We start from the raw sequence: 18,817 nt of genomic DNA, 5'->3' as shown, positions 1-18,817 counted from the left end.
AGCAACTGTTTGTTTCTTCAATAAGAAGCCCTACTACCAATATCAGAAATACTGGCATCCAAATTATTTTACTGTAGAACAAACCTGTGACAAACAAGAATATTATGTATGGTGAAAATATGCCACTTAAGGGTGTGAATATGGTCTAGATCACGTTAAATACATACAAATAAAATGCTTCCCTGTAATTTTCTTTAACAGGCACACACAAACCTAACCATCATATTTAAAGACTCAAGAAAAAAAGACATTTTCCCTTTCTCTAACTACAGAATTACTAGCTCTACCAAAAATTAATGAACCCAAATGAAAATGAATCTTAATGTTAAAACTTTGAAATTCTGTCAGGCCTAGGAAGTTCTGGTGGGATTAGTGCTTTGCTCTCATGTGTATCAGTAAAAAGGGCCCAGTTGTTTAACTCACCTCTCCACAGTCACTGTCGATTGGTGTGAGGTGACCGCATGTGGGCTGCTCATTGGTTCTCCATTTCCTGGAGAGTTTGTCATACATGGAAGTGCAGATACCACTGGACACAGCAAAGAAGATGGGACAAACGGTTACTACTACTCTAGTATCGAACCCAAACCCCAGGAGCCAGAATGCCTAGATTTATGTCCTGGCTCTGCTACTTACCGGCTGTGTGACCTTGGGCAGGCCACAGACTCTCTGTGCCTCAGTTTCCTCATGAGTAAGAATAACTACCTCACAGACTCCAGGGAGAATTAAATGTCTTAATATATGCAAAGTACTTAGAACAGTGCCCAGCACAATGTAAGGGTGGAAACCACTGTTGTTATTATTTTTGCTTGCACTAAATTGACTTTGGGCAAAAAGTATATAATGTTCAAACCAAAGCAATTGATGAAGATAGCAGTAAGCTAACTTGATCAGGCTGATGGTGAATATCTTCTGAAGGATTCAGAGCAAATCACCATGAACTACCTTAAGTGATAAAAAATAATTTTTAAACTCAGTTTAGTTCTAGTCGCACTTAAAATGATAGAGATTTCCATGAATGGAAGACCGGTGAGTTGTACTTTACTATGCCACCTCGTCATTCAATGCTCAGTGCTGTAGTCCAGCTTAAGCCAACAATATTGATGACAGACTCCAAAATCTAAGCCAGGGTTACTTAAAGTCCTGTAAACCTTCATATAGGTCAGAGTTTCAGGGAAATTTGTGGCAGTTTATGGTTTCAGCTTGACATGAAGGAATAACTGAAATATAATTCCAAGGAAGTGTTATTTCATAGCCTGGCACAAATTCAGTAAAGCTGCCAGAGGTCCAGAGAGTCTGCAAACTGAAGAAGTTATTAATAACTTTATTAAAGGGGCCAAAATTCACAAAGCTGGTATAGGCAGCCTTGGAGATTTCTGATAGATCTGTAAGCTCACCTGCCTGCCTGCCCTAGAATTCTCTTTGGAGCACTGGCAACACCATTCAGCCCTCAACCACACATGGGACGGGGGGAAAGAGGAATATTTGTTAGACAGATAATCCCTCAGGCCTCTATTTAGCAGTATTAACTCAAACCAGATTTATTATGAGTGTTGATAAACACAGATATGATGACTGGCAAGTTGCACCTTCCCTCTTGCTTTTTGTTGATTCTCGGGCTGAGGTACAAAATCGTATTTTGTAATATGTATAATTTGTATAACAAATATTGAAAGAATTAATATAAGGGGAACAGCCGGGAAGGGGAAAGATGTAAAAACAAACAAAAAAATAAGGAACCTGGCCATGCATTAACTATAGCAACAGCCCCTCAAAAAACCCCATGTTGGTGCAATTTAAATCCTAAAATGCTCATTCTAATGACTCATGGGGGGTTGTGCCTACGTAAAGTCTTCATGAGTTACAACATTTGTGAAGACAACCTGTTAAAAATGCAATGGGGTTAACAGGCAACCATTAGGGTTATTCTCCAAACAAATATAATTAGGGCATCTTGAAAAAAGCATGAAAAGTTCACTAAGAAGGAATCATGACATAGAGAAACTAGGAGAGCCTCTTTTGAAATAAAACCGAATCCCAAGATACCAACATATTACTTTTGAAAACCTCTAGAGTTTACAGAAAAAAATTTTTTTCACATAAATCATTTCATTTGATCTTTAGTCTTGCAAGAAAAAAACAGCAAAGGAAAGTGAGGTATCTCTGGTGCTCTCTTGTCATATTGATATTGCAGATGAGGAAAGAGGAAGAGTGCATGATGAGCTATCTACCAACCACCTGTATGTACAATCATGAAGACTATGTGGGATCACAGAAGAATCATAAGCTTGGACTCCAGCTGTATGAGCTGGGTCTGCCACTTGAGTGAAGAACTCCTCGGGGGAAGGGGCCTGGCCTGGCCTGTTCACACTGAATCCCAGCACCTGCAACAAGGTCTGGCACGTGACAGGTCTCCAAAAATGCCTGCTGACCTCAAGATAAAGCAGTTCTACCTCACAAGGCTGCAGCGGAAATTAAAGAAGAAAATGTATGCAGGAAGTACCGGACACAAAGAGACCATTTAATAAATATTAATTGAATTTGGGTACTAACACACTAAGGTACATTTTATTTCAAGCAAATTTGGTTTAAAATCACCAAGAAATTAATCATCTCTGTCCAAAGCCTATAGGTATCAACAACTTTCTAATGAAATTTCAACTAATTTCTAATTTTAACTCTATTCTGAAATCAGAAGTTAAAAAGGTATAAATTCTTTTGTGAGAACTGCCATAAATACAAGTTGTCAAAATGTGTTTAGAGTCCTTAAGAGCAAATACAAATACATGCCACTTTAGCAGACAATAAATGATAAATGAAATTTAATTTTATAACACAAATAAAATTCTTCTAATCGTGTGTGTATATATTCAGATGTGTACATCTCTTTCTCTATAGGCATATATCTATATACACATAGATATATACAAACATATATTCACAAATACAGATATTTGTAATGTAACATGATTTAAAATATTAAAGCACACTATTAGAGTATAAACAAATGTGAAAAAAAATCTGCCAGAAATGTGAGAGTTTTACATAAGGCGAAAATCTGTGGACTAGATGACACACACCTAAGCTTCTGTAAGTCAATGAGTACCTTTTTTTCCCCCAAGTCAATGAATATCTTGATCTCTAGAGAGTCAATCCAAAAATTCTATATTTGAATTTGTTTGAATTCACTGAAGTAAATACCTGGTCCTTCAGGGAGAGCTCCCTTGGTTATATCTCCATTTCTCTGATCAACAGGTTTCTACCAAAAAAAAAAGAAAAAAGAAAAAAAGACTTTTTAATGTTAAAGTTAAAGAAAAAAAATCTATTAAGAATAGTTTAAAAATGGCACCTCAGTACCTTATCTGTAGCTTCTGTTCTCCTGGTTCTTTTCATAATCTCCTCGAGTCGCTACAAGAAAGGGAGAATTGAGCAAAGGGGTCAGAGAGGGAAAGAAGGCGAGCCTGGCACATTTCACTGACTAAGCAAATGGGTCATCCAAACACGTCTGTTACTGTGGGCAATTATAATACCCACTGCTTCAACTTAATTGGCATTATTCACATCAAGCTGGAACTGACTTAAGCCACACGAATCGGAAGGAACTGTTTTTGGTGGGGGCCGCACTATGAAGACAGATTTCTTTGGACGAGATGATTAATATTGGGAGCTACTTTAGTTAATCTGGAATGGGCAGCACGCATTTGCTTTCTGAGAGCGGTGAGCGAGTCTCCTGGGCTTGGGGCTTCAAGTCTGGGGAAGAAGGAACAATTAGCATCCCAGGCTCTGTTCCGGACGCGGTCACCTTTTTCCTTTCCAGGCGCTCCTGCTCTTCTCTCTGGAAATGCTTCTCTCGCTCCTGCCGAACCCTCTCTGCTTCCTCACGAAGGCGAGCTTCTTCTTCCTTCTGGAAACAAGAAGTGGGCCTGTGCTTCAGGCCAGCAGGGCCTCCGGCCGCCCGCATCCGTCCGGGCGCCCAGAGGCGGAGGCTCGGGGGTCCACGGGGCAGGTGCGGGATGCGAGCGCGCGCGTGCGCACACGAGGCGCGGGGCCTTGTACCCCGCACGCCGTGCGCTGGGCGCTCTCCTCCGCTCTGAGCGGGCCTGGCCCCGGCCGGGCGGGCCCCTACCTGCTTCTGGGCGCGCTCCTGGTCCTCGCGCTCGCGCCGCTCCCGCTCCTCCGCCTGCCGCCGCAGCTGCTCTTCCCTCTCCCGGGCCTGCTCGGCCTCCAGCCGGCGGGATTCCTCCTCCCGCCGAGCCCGCTCCTCCGCCACCTTCTGCGCCAGCTCCTCTCTCTTTTGTCTGGAAAATGACACACACAAAGCAGAGATACATTGGGCGGGGGACTCCCTGAAGAGAGCCTGGAGTTTGTGGTTGCGGCCTGGGCAGTCTGTTCTGAGGAAAATCTCCATGGGACACGCTCAGCATGCTTTGGGGACAAAATGAGAAGCCACCCTCTCTTCTTCCTCCTCATTTTCCCAGCCTCACGTTGCCTCGTGGTAAACAGAAGGAAAATGCAACCACTAATATTTTGAGGAGAGCTTGTTTTGTGAAAGGATGTGCAATTTAACTATCTTTAAAGGCTAAGACTAGTTTTATCCAATAATGGGACATTTTAGTAATGAATTTGAACACCCCCCCGCCCCGGAAATCTTTGCAAATTAATAAAGGTTACAATGTTCTGTTACAGGGCAGGACGAAGACAGACTATGTAAGCTCCCTGCTGTGATCAAGTGTAGGGTATGTCCAAGGTTGCTGCCCAGCACTGGGGCTGCGATCCTCCCCCGAGATGCAGTCTGCTTGTCTGAAGAACAATGTCCTTGACAAATTGCTTTTATTAGCCGCAGGAGGAGGCCAACTAAGCCAACTGTCCCTAGCATCCTGCCCAGCAGGCCATCATGGGGCACTTAACTATCTCACCCAGCTACTCCCTGAGAGTTCTATCTGGAAGAAAACACAAGCTTTTACTATGCAGCTTTAAAATGATTATTAGAAAGATAATGAGGAACTATGGAGATTAGAAATATGTTCAGTAAAAAAAAAAAAAAAAAAATCAGACTGTACAATTGTACCTCTACTGTGGTTAGAATTACATAAACAGATGTCTGTGTGTGTGTCCATATTTATGTACGTGTATAAACCCCTACACTGTTCAGAGACCCAAAATCCACTTTGCCAATTACTGAAAACTGGTAAGATTATGGATAGATTTTTTTCTTTCTTTAAAACCTTTCTCCATCAGTGTTGTACTGTCATTAGAGTAAGAAAATGTGATTTAAAAAAAATCACTTAGTGGTCAGAGGCATGATTCTGAAGCAACTAGTCCATTCACCTTCATCACTACCACCACCTCTTGTCTCTCAGACTGAAGACTTAATCCAAGGTAACCCCAGGATGGCCCTGCTCACTGAGCAATGGTCACTCCTTTACCTTCCCAGCTCTTCCTTCTCCCTCTTCTCTCTTTCCTCCTTCTCTCTCTGCTCTCGGGCCAGCCGCCTCTTCTCAGCTAGCAGCCTCGTGGCCTCTTCTGGGTCGGTGGTGCCTGCGGAGGTCTTGGGAGAAGCGGCGGCAGTCACAGTGTATGGCGAGGCTGGGGCTGACGCTGGGGCTGGGGCTGGGGCTGACGCTGGGGCTGGGACCGGCGCTGGAGCGGGGGCCGATGCTGGGGCTGGGGCTGGGGCTGAAGCAGCTGTACAAACAGGTACAGGGAGAAAACCAGTTGGAAACAAAACCCAAAGAACAAAACAAAAACTAGCATTCCCCACACCCCAGGCCTAGAATTCATCATTATAAAAGAAAAGGGAATGTTTATTACTGTGTGTTCTCACGGTTTCACTGTATTCTATTTGTAACCAAGCAACAGATAACAAAAAGGTGCATGTGTAAGTGAGACATCCAACAGAGCTGACACTCTGTCACCAAGTCTTATTTTTATACAAGTTAATCAGTTAACAACATATATCAAATGTGTACTCAGTATAGAGCCTCACTTTAGGTTCTGTGGGAAGTTATACTCTGAGCAAAAAGAAGATGAGATCTTCCATCTGTCTTTCATTACACTTAAAAAATTCCTTCTCTTTAGTGACTATTCATTACTAGTGGACCAAAGCCTTTCTATGACCATCCTCAGTGTCCTTGCCATGAGCCCAGATTCAGGCTGGGAAGATGACACCCAATGAAGATGAAGTCCCTTTTTGTCTACCTAGAGCTGTCTCCAGGTCTGAGATGGGAGGAGTCAAGGGCCTCTTCAGGAGCCAGCACTCGTATTCCTTACCCATTTGGGCCTCTGTGGTCTGTCCTGATGCCAAGATGCAAGATGGCAGTACAAGTCCTCTGACCTTATCCACATTCAGGAAATGGCCTAGAGAGCCACTCTACGTGGCCAGGAGTCCCACCTAGATGCTGCGCTGGGAGGTGTGATCTCTGGTATTCTAGACCCTCCTTTCAAGATTAACGCATTTTTCTTTGCCCCCAGGACACTTTTTGGCCTTTCTCTCCTCTCTCTTTCCATGCAAACAAATATTGGACTCTTCTACTGTCTAACAACACTGTCACTTGTTTTGAACTATCTATTCTTTCTCTGTCCCTGCCCACATAAGTCTCAAGGAGAAAACTTTTGAATGAAGACAATTTTCAACAAAAAATATTGAACTCCTAGTTCCAGGTGATTCTAAACTTCTAAAAAGCATCTGGTTTAGCCTGGCAGAGACGAGATCCACTGGGTCTTTTGGAGCGAATTCTGACCTCTGTCAAGCACCATAGGCTAGCCGGTGGTCCTTCAACTCCACTATGCACAAGATAACTGGCCATTCTGCATTTTATCTGACAATTCTGCATAGGAATTGATTGATGAGCTTAGTGTCTTTCAGAGTCCCTGGATCCACCACATACCTGGATTCAGTAGGTCTAAGACAGGGCCAGGGCTCTGTACTTTGAAACATTACAAAAGTGGTAAATTAAAACTATTTCCATAAACTCTTTGAAGATCTTTACTCTAAAAGGGCGAGACTAATCCCATTCATTGGAGTATGAGTTGAACATAGTCACTTGCTTCTAATGAACAGAATCTGAAGAAATTGTGACTTCTGTGTGTATGACTTCTGAGACTAGGCATAAAGGATGTGGATTCCTCGTGAGGCTCTCTCTCAGATCACACTCTCTGGGGGAAGCCAGCAAGCGAGTCCAGCAGACAGACTGAGGACATCAAGCAACCCTATGGAGAGGTTCATGTGCCATGAAATGGAGCTCAGCCATGTGTGTGCATCATCTTCCAACAACCCAGCTAAGCTGCTTCCAAACTCCTGACCCAAGGATCTGTGTGATATAACTACTGTAATAAGTTGCAAAGTTTTAGGTTTGATTTGTTACACAGCAGTGACTAATACAAGCAATCCTGAGGCAGGTGCTCTGAACACCACATTTTGTGAAAAACTGGACTCGGTCAATAAAAAGAATCATAAGTCAGACCTGAATTAATATGCTGTGGCTCCAGCGATAGGCTTTTGATTGGATATTTCTTTCTTTATATGTAAGAAAACCGCACGTAGGAAAAGTTCCCCAAATTAACCTTGGAGTAAAATTTCTAAGTCCCCCAAGAAGAGCAAACAACCCACACTTCATCACAAGGCAACAGAATCTTACCAGGAGCAGCCTCCGGCTCGGCAGGTGTCCCCTCTTCAACTGTGGCTTCTTCCACCTTCACTAAAGGTGTTCTGCCCTTAAGTGATGGCTCATTGGCAACATTCTGGGGTTCCCTCTCGGGGTCTTTCCTCTCAGGTTCCACTCTGACTTCTCTCTTGACAGGGCGGATGTTGCCAGGGGATGGGGGCCGGACCTGAGCAGGGGCAGCTTTGACTGATCCGGGAGGCAAGGAGGAGGTTGGCCTGGGTGTGCCAGGCAGATGAGGAAAGGATCTGGATGGCAGCCTGGGCAACACACAGCAGAAAGAGAATGGGAGCCATCAGAACAGGCTTTGCCAGACCCTTCCTTTCCCCACTCCTCTACCACGTGAACGCCAGCACGAGTACGGAAAAGGAACGAAGATACTGAGCTGGTGTATTTGTTTTTTATGCGGCAAACACAGAAATATTCACTTTAGAGACTCATTCCCATTTCCTTTTTCCTTTCTTACAAGGAAAAATGTTAGTCCCTAAGTCAATGCTAAACAGCATGGAGAGAATGAATAGTTTGCTTTCAGAGAACAGAGGCTACAAATTCTTCCACATGGGCAACCCAGCCAACCTCTTAAATTTTGCTTACCAAAGTCGGGAGGGAGCTGGTGATCTTGCTTTGGGATGAGAAGGAGATAGCGCTCTCCGAATGCCAGATGGGGGATGGAACGGTAGGTTTTCTCTGTCCCTCTCTCTTTTATAGCCCTAAGTTCGGAGACACACAATAGTTAGATTTTGCTATGAGTGGGACAGTCCCATTCACAGTATTTGATAGTGGAGCTGCAACCCATTGAGTGACTTTTTGGAAAATTTCCAGTCTTTGTCATTTATATCCATTCCACTCCCACAAAAAGCCCTTGTTAGCTCAAAACCTGAATCTTATAACTGAATTAACACCATCTGACACTAATAATAAAGTTCTGGATGTCTGATCTGGAGTTAAATTTGTTAAAAAAAAATACACTTATACTCTTAGAAAGCACCTATACTTACTTTGTGTCTACAATCACCTGGGGCAAAATCTCTCATTGTCTTGTTTAACCCACACAAATATCAAAATAAAAGTCACTTCCATTTCCCTCTTGCCCTCATTTTAATTCTTCAGCATTTTTTTCCTATGTTGGAAAATACCATACTCAGCCTTTTTTTAAATTTATGTGTCTGCTACATCAGACTTAATTCATTTTTTCCCTTTATACTGATACTATATAAGTAATTCCTTTCTAGGGGGCGCCTGGGTGGCTCAGTCGTTAAGTGTCTACCTTCGGCTCGGGTCACGGTCCCAGAGTCCTGGGATGGAGCCCTGCATCAGGCTCCCTGCTCCACGGGAAGCCTGCTTCTCCCTCTCCCTCTGTCCCTGCTTGTGTTCCCTCTCTCGCTGTGTCTCTCTCTGTCAAATAAATAAAATCTTTAAAATAATAATAATAATTCCTTTTTCACCTAATGGCCTTTGAAGGAAGAGTCAGGTTTAAGGTGAAGCATTTTAGCTATTTTCAATCTTCTTTAGGGATAAAACTGAAATGGGAGAGTGGGTCAAAACATCATTTCTTTTCTAACTGCATACTAGAAATTTAGCCAGGGAGGTGATACCTTTTCCAAGTCAAAATGAGCAAACGGGAACCCAGAGTGTTTGGTAATCTATAGTCAACCAAGACAAAAAGACAAAAACAAAAACAACAAACAACAACAACAACAAAAACCGCACAGAGCAAGGAAGACTCATTCTAAGTATCTAAAACGTGCCAACAGTGTCCTGGGATGGGACTGGATACTCTCTGGAAGCACCTGTGTGAGCCCCTGTCAGTACCTTACTCTGTGGGACCCTTGCAGGAAAGCAGACTGTGACAGGCCAAGAGAAGGGACAGAACTTTATCTATTTTATCTAGCCGCAGGGCCAAGAAGCTGGTAGTGTACCCTTTCTCTCTCCTTTCTGCCTGGTGCAAGCATCAGCTCCCTTCTACCTTCCTTCCCCCAGCCTTGTTCCCCTTCAGTGTCCCTTGTAATTGCTTCTCTCCACTTCCCTTAGTAGCATCCTAGTGGATGGACTGGGCTAGAGGTGCGGGGAAAACAGGAGTATCAAATAATACTCAGTGTCTTCCCAGAATTTCTAAATAAAACAAACGAAGACTGGGGCAGGAAAGAGCTTTATAAGATGTGTGTCAGCTCTCTATCACCTGTGGCTGCATGACCAGCCTTTGCTTCCATTTCTGGTCCCAGAAGGTGGGAGGTGGGGCCTCAGAATGCAGCTACTGTCCCTGGTGGCGGAAGTGGCGGCCAGCATAGGGGACACTTCCGGGCGCGACACTGCGGGCAATCACGTCTCTGGCTATCAGTGCCAGAGCGGAAGGCCGGGGCTCTTCCCAAGGGAAGATGGGCTTAAGCACCTCAAGTAGCTTTTTTTTTCCTTTCTCCCAAAACATTTTACTTTGGCTGAAGTCAAATTAAGGAGACATCTGAATGGGAAAATAAGTCAGGAAGGGTAATTTGTGAAGTGGAGGAAACAGGGATGAATTTCATCATCTGTGTCTTGACAAGACAGGCATTGAGGGAAAGAACCTACAAAGAACTGTATAATCCTTCCTTTTGGATTAAAAAAAAAAAATTAAAGTGCTATTGAACCAATTCTTTCTTTCCTAAAACTGCCCTCCCTTTAATCACCTTAAAGGGGTAGGGAAACAGGCAAAGAGGTTTAGAAAAATGTTCGGTACTTGAGACGACATCCTCAGGCAGGTAGATGGTTTTACCCTCTCAGTTTTTTTATGTGTCTTTTCACTGGTCTTGTCACCCAATCACCTATTTGGGTACCACACATGTAAAGGCATTCCTTATCCCCCCCCCATCTGAGTTAATAGCCAGTGGTCTGTGCAATAATCTCTCCTATCAACATTTTCCACAAGGTTAATGTGGAGCACACACGGCAAGGTGCATATGTCAGCGGACATTGTACCAGCAGGACAAAGACTTTGATTTTACAATTAGAGTTAGGTTTAGAATACAAATAACGTTCAAGAGAGACAATATAGACTGATACTCCAAGGCCTGCTGTCCAATAGAACATTCTGTGATGACAGAAATGTTCTACATCTGTGCTGTCCAATAAGCTATAGCCACTAGCCACATTTTGGTCATTTGAGTTTAGATCTAAATGAATTAAAATTAAATAAAACTGAAAAGAAAGTTATGAAAACATTTCTATTTATAATAGCATCAAAAAGAATTAAATCCTTAGGAATAAACTTAACCAAGAAGGCAGAAGACTCCTACACTGACAACTAAAAGACATGCTAAAAGAAATGAAAAGAACATAAACGGGAAGACATTCTGTGTTCACAGACTAGCAGACTTATTGTTAAAATGCTGATACTATCCAAAAGGTTCTACAGAGTCAAAGCCACCCTATCAAAATCCAGTATCATTTTTTGCAGAAATAGAAAAATCTATCCTAAAGTCATATGGAACTTCAAGGGACCCTGAATAGACAAAACAATCTTGAAAACAAAGAACAAAGTTGGAGGTCTCCCACTTCCTGATTTCAATATTACAAAGCTACAGTAATCAAAACAGTGTGGTACTGACATAAAGAGAGACACGGAGACCAATGGAGTCGAGAGCCCAGAAATAAATCCTTATGTACATGGTCAAAGGATCCTCAATAAGGGTGCCAAGACCACTCAGCGGGGAAAAAGACAGTCTCTTCAATAAATGGTGCTGGGAAAACTGGATATCCACATGCCAAAGAATGTAGTTGGACCCTCACCTTACACCGTATACAAAAACTAACTCAAAATGGATTAAAGACCTAAATTTAATGCTTAAAACTATAAAATTCCTGCAAAAAAATGGGGGAAGCTTCATGATGCTGGATTTGTAATGAAGGGTTGCTTGGATACGACACCAAAAGCACAGGCAATAAAAGCAAAAATAGACAAATGGGCTGCATCAAACCTAAAAACTCGTGTGCATCAAAGGATTCAATCAAAAGAGTAAGAAAGTAAACTACAGAATAAGAGAAATACTCGCAAATCATATATCTGATAAGAGATTAATATCCAGAAAATGTAATATCCAGAATATGTACATATCCTACAACTCAACACAAAAATTAAAATTAAAGATTAAAACAAATTAAAGAATAAGATTAAAAAATGAGCAAAGGACTTGAATAGATATTTCTCCAAAAGAGGTATGTGAATGGCCAACAAACATATAAAAAGATGTTCAACATCACTGATCATTAGAGAAATGCAAATCAAAATTGCAATGAGAGAGCACCTCACACCATTAGGATGGCCACTATAAAATAAACAAAAACCCAGAAAATAACAAGTGTTGGTGAAGATGTGGAAGAAGTGGAACCCCTCTATACTGTTGGTGGGAATGTAAGTAAAATGGTGCATTTGCTATGGAGAACAGTATGGCAGTTCCTCAAAATATCAGAAAGAAAATTACCACAAAATCCAGCAATCCCACTTCTGGGTATATACCCCAAAGGACTGAAGGCAGGATCTTGAAGAGATATTTGCTACCCATGTACACAGCAGGACTATTCATAGTGCTATTCATATTCAAGAGGCAGAAGCACCTCAGATGTCCACCAGCAGACGAATGGATTAACAAAATGTGGCATATGTGTACATGTGTGTGTTCGTGTGTATATGCATACATACATACAATGGAATATTATTAGCCTTAAAAAGGACAGAAATCCTGTCACATGCTACAGCATGGACAGACAGACCTTAAGGACATTATGCAAAGTGAAATAAGCCAATCACAAAAGGACAAATGCCGTATGATGCCATTTATAGGATGTATCTAAAGTAGTCAAATTCAAAGAAACAGAAAGTAAAATGGTGGGTTGCCAGGGAGTGGGAGAGGAGGAAATGGGGAGCTGTTGTTCAGTGGGGATAGTTTCAGTTTTGCAAGATTTAATTAGTTCTGGGGACAGGCTGCACAACAATGTGAATATACGTAACACTACCGAAATGTACACTTAAAAATAGTTAAGATGGTAAATTTTGTTACATATTTTTTTACTATAGTTAAACATTTTTTAAAAAGGAAATTAAATTTAAAATTCTGTTTGTCATTCTCACTAGCCACTCTTCAAGTGCTCCATGACCACAGGTCGCTGGTGGCTCAACCGAATTCCACAGGGCAGCTCTGGGGTATAAAAGACTTGTGAGTCACTTCTGGAAATAGGTATTTGCCTAAATATTTGGTAAAGAGGTGAAAAGATGACCAATAAATCAAATACAGAACAAGGAAGGCATCAAAAAAAATTAAAATGGGTGAGAAAGTGGAGCTTCTGAATCATGTGATGACAAATCCCTCTCCTTTAATCTGTTGACCAAGGGTCAGCTCTCATCCTTTCCTCCTGGTGTGTTAGGTTGTGTTTTTATCCATAACAAGATGCTTTTCCTTTGCTAAGTGCTTCTCCCTCTTCAGTAAGTCCCCAACCTTTGGGGGCAAAGCTCTTCTAACTATTGCTTTTTATCCACAGCTAGGCTCTCTAAATCTCATGTGCTAATGATGAACAACTACCCAGCCATCAAAGGTAGTTTCACCTCCAAGCTTCACTTGCAAGACCTCCTTGCGGGGCTGGAGGTCTGGCTCAATCAGGAATTAAACACTGATTCCTGAAAGCCTGGGGCTTGGAAGAAAACTGCCGAGAGGCAAAGCCACCAAGCTCTCACAATCCTCAAATTATTCTCAAACAACTAAGCAAAATCCTTTTATGTGTCCACCAGCTTTATACACCCAGCGCTCTGGGAAGTTAAGATTTAAAAAAAAATTGTTCAGCCTTTCATTAAACAGGTCGTGGTATTCCCATGCGAGAGAGGCAATGAGATCTTCTGGTTGACTGGGGAATCCTTTAAGAGAACACCACACAACTTTCAACAGATTTAGTATCTACTTTCAACAGATACTAAATAACACACAGTTTGAGGAAGAAAGACTCTTAGAGACACACAAGTTACCTCATTGCATTTATGGCATGAAATTAATTATAGGTGAAAACTCATGTTAGCTCAGCCACCTTGCCAGTAATTACAAGTACAAATTATATTCTTTGCTTGCAAAATTTGAGTCTATGACACAGCCCAGGTGCCTTTCAAGAATTCGTTACCTAGCAAATCACTAGTGTTTTCAAAATACTTTGTTCCTATATTGTAGGATTTGGGCCTTGACAGGGATTAGCTAAGCAGACAAAAATTCTTTATTTTGCTTTTTGGTGAACCACATTCAGAGTTCAGCCAGCTCCTGGATATGGTTTAATAAAATGCAGAGGCAGCCGCGGAGGCCCACACCCCCTTCTGGGGCGGTCTGACTTGCAAACAGGAAAAAGCGTGCTGGCCTGGCCTTTAGTCGTACACAGGCCCCCATATGGTACTTCAGCCGCACGCACGCCCTTGAATGGAGGATAGTTTTCATCCTCAAATTCACATTTTTATGGGGAGCCCAACTCCCAAGTGGAGAGGAAGCGTGGGGACACCACCCAGGTGTGGGCACCTCCCACTCTGACACCCACACGGCAGCCGGGGCTGGTGTCCACCCTGCACAGAAACAGCACAGACCCGCCTGGCCGCTCCCGCCGGCTACTCACCGCGGTGCCGTGAGCCGTCCTCCTTCGCGCCGAGCCCTCCAGTGGCGTTACCAAGAATTTTGGCCGATCCGTCAGATTTCTAGAGTGTGCAGCTTTGGAGGGCATGATGTTGATGGGGCTGCAAGATGCTGAACGAGGACAAATGGGGATAACTAGGGTGTAGGTGATTGTTTTACACACAAGAGTGCCAGAAGAGCGGTTGAAGGAAAGCCAAAAGCGGGTTCAGGAAAAGGAGCAAAGCAGAGATAGAGAGAAAAGTAGGGAGAAGAAGTTATTACCTAAAGGTGTCCAGAACCATCATATTCCAACTCTCCTCACAGTCCTATCAGTTTACGGTGTGTCCAAAAAGAAGCCATGTCCAAGTGAAAAATCTAGACTATGTGAGTTCTTTGGCTATTTAAATAGTGATGAAAGTCACAGATGTAGCCTAATAATTAAGGAAAGCAATGGGCTTATATTCCTATGAACTGATGGTTCTGGTAAAACACTACATTAGTGATAGATCATTTTTATATAAGGACTGTTTATAATCAGATTTTTCCTAATTAGCTTTAAGATGGGACAGAAGGTGGAGAGACAGGAAGTAAGCAAGCAGGCAAGCAAGATTGACGCCACCTATTTCAGGAGTAAGGTTCAACAGCCACTAGAAAAAAAGCAACGGGATTTTTACAATGTTAAACAACCAAGTCTTACTAGGTGTTACAAGGATAACTAATAATTTCCAGAAACAAATTCTGTAAATGTTTTGTCTATTTAAGGCCAAATCAGATGCATGCCTTCTGGGTTTTCCCAAAAAGCCAAGGCATTTGATGGTTTATTAACAAGCAGTAGAAGGTATGGGGAGATGAGATGTAATCATTTCAAATGCTGAATAGAACATACATATGTTAGAACTGCCAAAAATAAAGTTGAATCATGAATAGCTTTTACTGTTTTACTCCGGTTGGGATTTTTTTTTTAAATCACAGTTTCTGACTATTCACATTCACAGGAACATTGTCATTAACCAAGTGATTCTGGGCAAAAAATGGGTTTAAGGAAGTTCATATACCACTACACACAAAAAAGTGTGGGTTCTAAGGTTCCAAGGTTCATTTTTCAGATCTCGCCCAGAAATCTTATCCTCCAGCAAAAAAAAAAAAAAAATTAGACAATTAAACATGACTCCTGAAGAGAATACTATGTGCTTGGATGATGTTATAAAATGACTTTACATACCTACTGCCATTGTAGCAAAGTTTTAAAAAGACCATTATTTCAGCTAAGTATAATAGTATTTACTAATAAATTAAAAACTCAAAACTTCACAAGGAAAATTAAGAATTTTGGAATTATAGAGTTAAAAATGTTATTTTGGTTTCATTTACAGACAGAAAGTTGATCAGATTGCTTATTTATTTACGTGCTCTCTTATTAAATGATTTGCATTATCTTCTGGTATCGCTAAATGGTCAAGGCAGGGAATGGACTGGAAATTGCATTCTCTTTTCCAATCCTCTGAAAACAGAACTATTGCTTCAGGATAAACTAAAACATTTTGCATTCCCCCCTCAGTCCTCCTTAAAAGAATATGTGTATCTTAACTTGGGAGTTCACATAAACTTTGCTTCAGACCTTAATGGTGAAGGAAGATTCCTTTTTTTGTGAGAAAGGAGAACCTAGTCTCATTTGGCTTCTTGTGATCACTGGGGAAACTATTTGAAAATAACCCTTTTCAAGCACCACAACAAAGAATTTGCATTTCCCAGACACTGAAGAGTTCAATAATGCAAAACTCTTCCAAGCCAATCAAATGCATTTAAAGAATAAGATCCTGGCACAAGGTACTTCTGTGGGATTAATGACCAGGAAAGGCACTGACCGCCCAGGGCACAGCCAGAGGCCATTTACCTTGCTCCAGAATCAAGAAACCCTAGACCACAGCCCTGCTCTGAGGCCTGGGTCTGACAGGAAAAAGGAAACACAGAAATAGGAGTTCATTGTCCTCCAGTGGAAAATCATTTCAAGGGTATCTAGGGAGCACTTCCTGAGATGATCATGGGTCTAAGCCAATCTCATCACCCCTCTGGTTCATTCTTTATTACAGCGCTGAGGTAATATTAAGCAAAGGGAGAAATATCCTTAAATCTATTGAGTGCAGTTTGTACAAAAATCCTCAAGTTTAATTGTTCAAGGAACATTGTCTGGCTAAAACGAACACTGTAAATTCTAAGGACATTACGTTTCATGGAATGGGTTGTTGTTGTGAACAGCAACTACTGAAAACCTGAAACCTTTAAATCATTTACTGGAATTATCTTGCCCTTTTTAAGAAAAGAGTAAGAGCAGTAATATACCGTATTTTGATTTTCCCAGAGTGCTCTTGGTATCCCAAAGTAGTTCTATTAAACATGAAGATTCTTCTATGGAGTGTCCAATAGAAAGTCTTCTATAATATCTCTATTTCCTTCTACTCTTGGTAACAAGTGTGCATTAATTTAACTTATTCAGGATCTTCTAAATGAACTATATATGAAAAGTGCAGAGAAAAGATAATGCAGTACAAGTGGCTGGAGTATAGCACAGAGAATAGAAAATTTATAAAATAATAATATTAATAACATTTATTGAGGGCCTACTATGTGCAGGTACTAGTCTAAACATTTTATATGTATCAACTCTTTTAACCCTGAGCCGTAATAATCACATGTATTTTAAATGTATTTTTAAAAAAATGGGTGTGGAGGGGCGCCTGGGTGGCTCAGTTGGTTAAGCGTCTGGCTTCAGCTCAGGTCATGATCCCAGAGTCCTGGGAATGAGCCCCGCATTGGGCTCCCTGCTCAGTGGGAAGCCTGCTTCTCCCTCTCCCATTTCCTCTGCTTATGTTCCCTCTGTCGCTGTGTCTGTCAAATAAATAAATAAAATCTTAAAAAAAAAAAAAAAAGGGCACGGAGAAGTCAACCCAAAGCAGTGGCCACAAATGAGAGGTAGGAGACTCTTGCAAATTTCAAGTGCTCTTACTGCTTGTTCTGGGAGTTTGCAATCACCAAACACCCTAGGGGTAAGGATGGCTGTTGTGATCTGCTCTTTAATCCTGGCTCTGGATGTAGGTCATCCTCTTGCCAATGGCAACCAGATATAAGATGAACTCAAGAGACAACAGTAAAATGGAAAGACAAGGAAGAATAATCGTGGAGAGCAGATGGAAAAAGGAAAAGAGATGAATACAGTGTTTCTGACAAGATAAACATAAGGGATGTTTACATATATAATTTCAAATGGAAAAAAATTAAAACAACAGTTTTGGTTCATTAAATATAAGCTGTATCAATGCAACAATAAGGTAACAATGATCTAAGGAATGTATTAATAAGAGCGGCAACTCAAGTAAAGGCCTATGCATTGCTTCACTGTAAAATAAATTACAGAAATGTATCCATTTGTGAAAAGGAGAATGGGAAAGATGAAAAGTAAAGAACAGCCAGTTAGCAAGTAAAAAGCACCCTGATTGATTAGAACAGTGAAGAGAGAATGTGGGAAGATGGGCCAGCAGAGTGGGTGGAGAATGAGCGAATGATGTTGTAAAGGACTGGAGGAGAAGCGAAAAGAATTGACACAAGTTAGTGGTGACAGAAAAAGCAAAGACAGACACTTCCTTCAGCTGCGAGGCAGTCATTCACTATGAAACAACATACGAGGTGGAGATTCCAAAGCATGAGAGCCCTAAATTATTTAGATCCTACGAAACAGGACTAAAAGCAGTGTTACAGTTTCTTCAATTAGCTGGACATGTGGAAAAACTTTCATGACTTGTGTAAGAGCATGACACACCCAGACAGAAAGTAAACTATCTTGAAATTAGTTGTACCTTCTCCCATGGAAAAATCTCAGATGCGACGTGACAGCTGACAGGAGAGTTCCTTCACAGAAAACACAGAATGCTGTGGTCCAGCTAATTGAATGCACAACTGTACACAGAGCATCACTCCAGGCACCGAGGAAGGAGGGGGGAAGCATGTTTAAGACCCAGTCCACCAATCAGAATTCTAAGTGGCTCTGGTATAAGTCACTTAGTGTCACCGCACTTGGTTTCCACAAGCAGGTGGTAGGAATGTCTGCACTTGGTTTTTCGACTGCCTCCTGGGGATATTGTGAGAATTAGGGTTGTTATTAGCTCACTGGACACCAGAGATGAAAAAAAATCATAAAACCACCAAGAATGATTTGCAAAGAGGGCTAATGAACATGAAGAGACTTGCAGGGGCAAAGTATTTTTAAAGGGAACTTTATGAAGAGGCCATGTAATTTCCCAAGTGCTAAGACAAGAGCTGCTAGGCTGCTTACAGAGATACACCTATTGTGCCCAGAGATATTTGGGAAAAACCAAATCAACTCACCACAAAAGAGATGTTGCCAAAAGCTGAAGATGTATCTTTCTTTCCAGCTAGATCTAGGCTCTACACTAACTTCTCATTAAACTAATTGGCTCATTCGGGCAAGCTTTGCATTTCAAAAACATAGAGGAGTTATAACTAATTACAATAACCAGTACTTGGCACATTCGCCAT

General features: G+C 41.7%; 1 protein-coding gene across 12 annotated transcripts in view; it reads right to left on the bottom strand.

Annotated features, from left to right (window-relative positions):
• Positions 1 to 18,817, bottom strand: part of MAP7 (microtubule associated protein 7) — a 170,167-nt gene that overhangs the window by 13,293 nt on the left and 138,057 nt on the right. For 8 of the 12 annotated variants that reach the window (XM_036097485.2, XM_078054686.1, XM_036097487.2 and 5 more), the window contains 9 exons: positions 14,271 to 14,422; positions 8,253 to 8,368; positions 7,635 to 7,918; positions 5,424 to 5,682; positions 4,124 to 4,295; positions 3,800 to 3,901; positions 3,355 to 3,405; positions 3,199 to 3,256; positions 424 to 526 (listed from right to left, as the gene is read on the bottom strand). In XM_036097485.2, coding sequence (XP_035953378.2) covers positions 424 to 526; positions 3,199 to 3,256; positions 3,355 to 3,405; positions 3,800 to 3,901; positions 4,124 to 4,295; positions 5,424 to 5,682; positions 7,635 to 7,918; positions 8,253 to 8,368; positions 14,271 to 14,422 — 1,297 coding nt within the window. The remainder of the gene's footprint in view (positions 1 to 423; positions 527 to 3,198; positions 3,257 to 3,354; positions 3,406 to 3,799; positions 3,902 to 4,123; positions 4,296 to 5,423; positions 5,683 to 7,634; positions 7,919 to 8,252; positions 8,369 to 14,270; positions 14,423 to 18,817) is intronic. The other 4 variants (XM_036097486.2, XM_078054684.1, XM_036097484.2 and 1 more) reach the window with 1 other exon arrangement.

Source organism: Halichoerus grypus, chromosome 9 (assembly GCF_964656455.1).
Source record: "Halichoerus grypus chromosome 9, mHalGry1.hap1.1, whole genome shotgun sequence".
NCBI classification, from domain to species: Eukaryota; Metazoa; Chordata; class Mammalia; order Carnivora; family Phocidae; genus Halichoerus; species Halichoerus grypus.
This window is presented reverse-complemented; position numbering and strand designations above follow the sequence as displayed.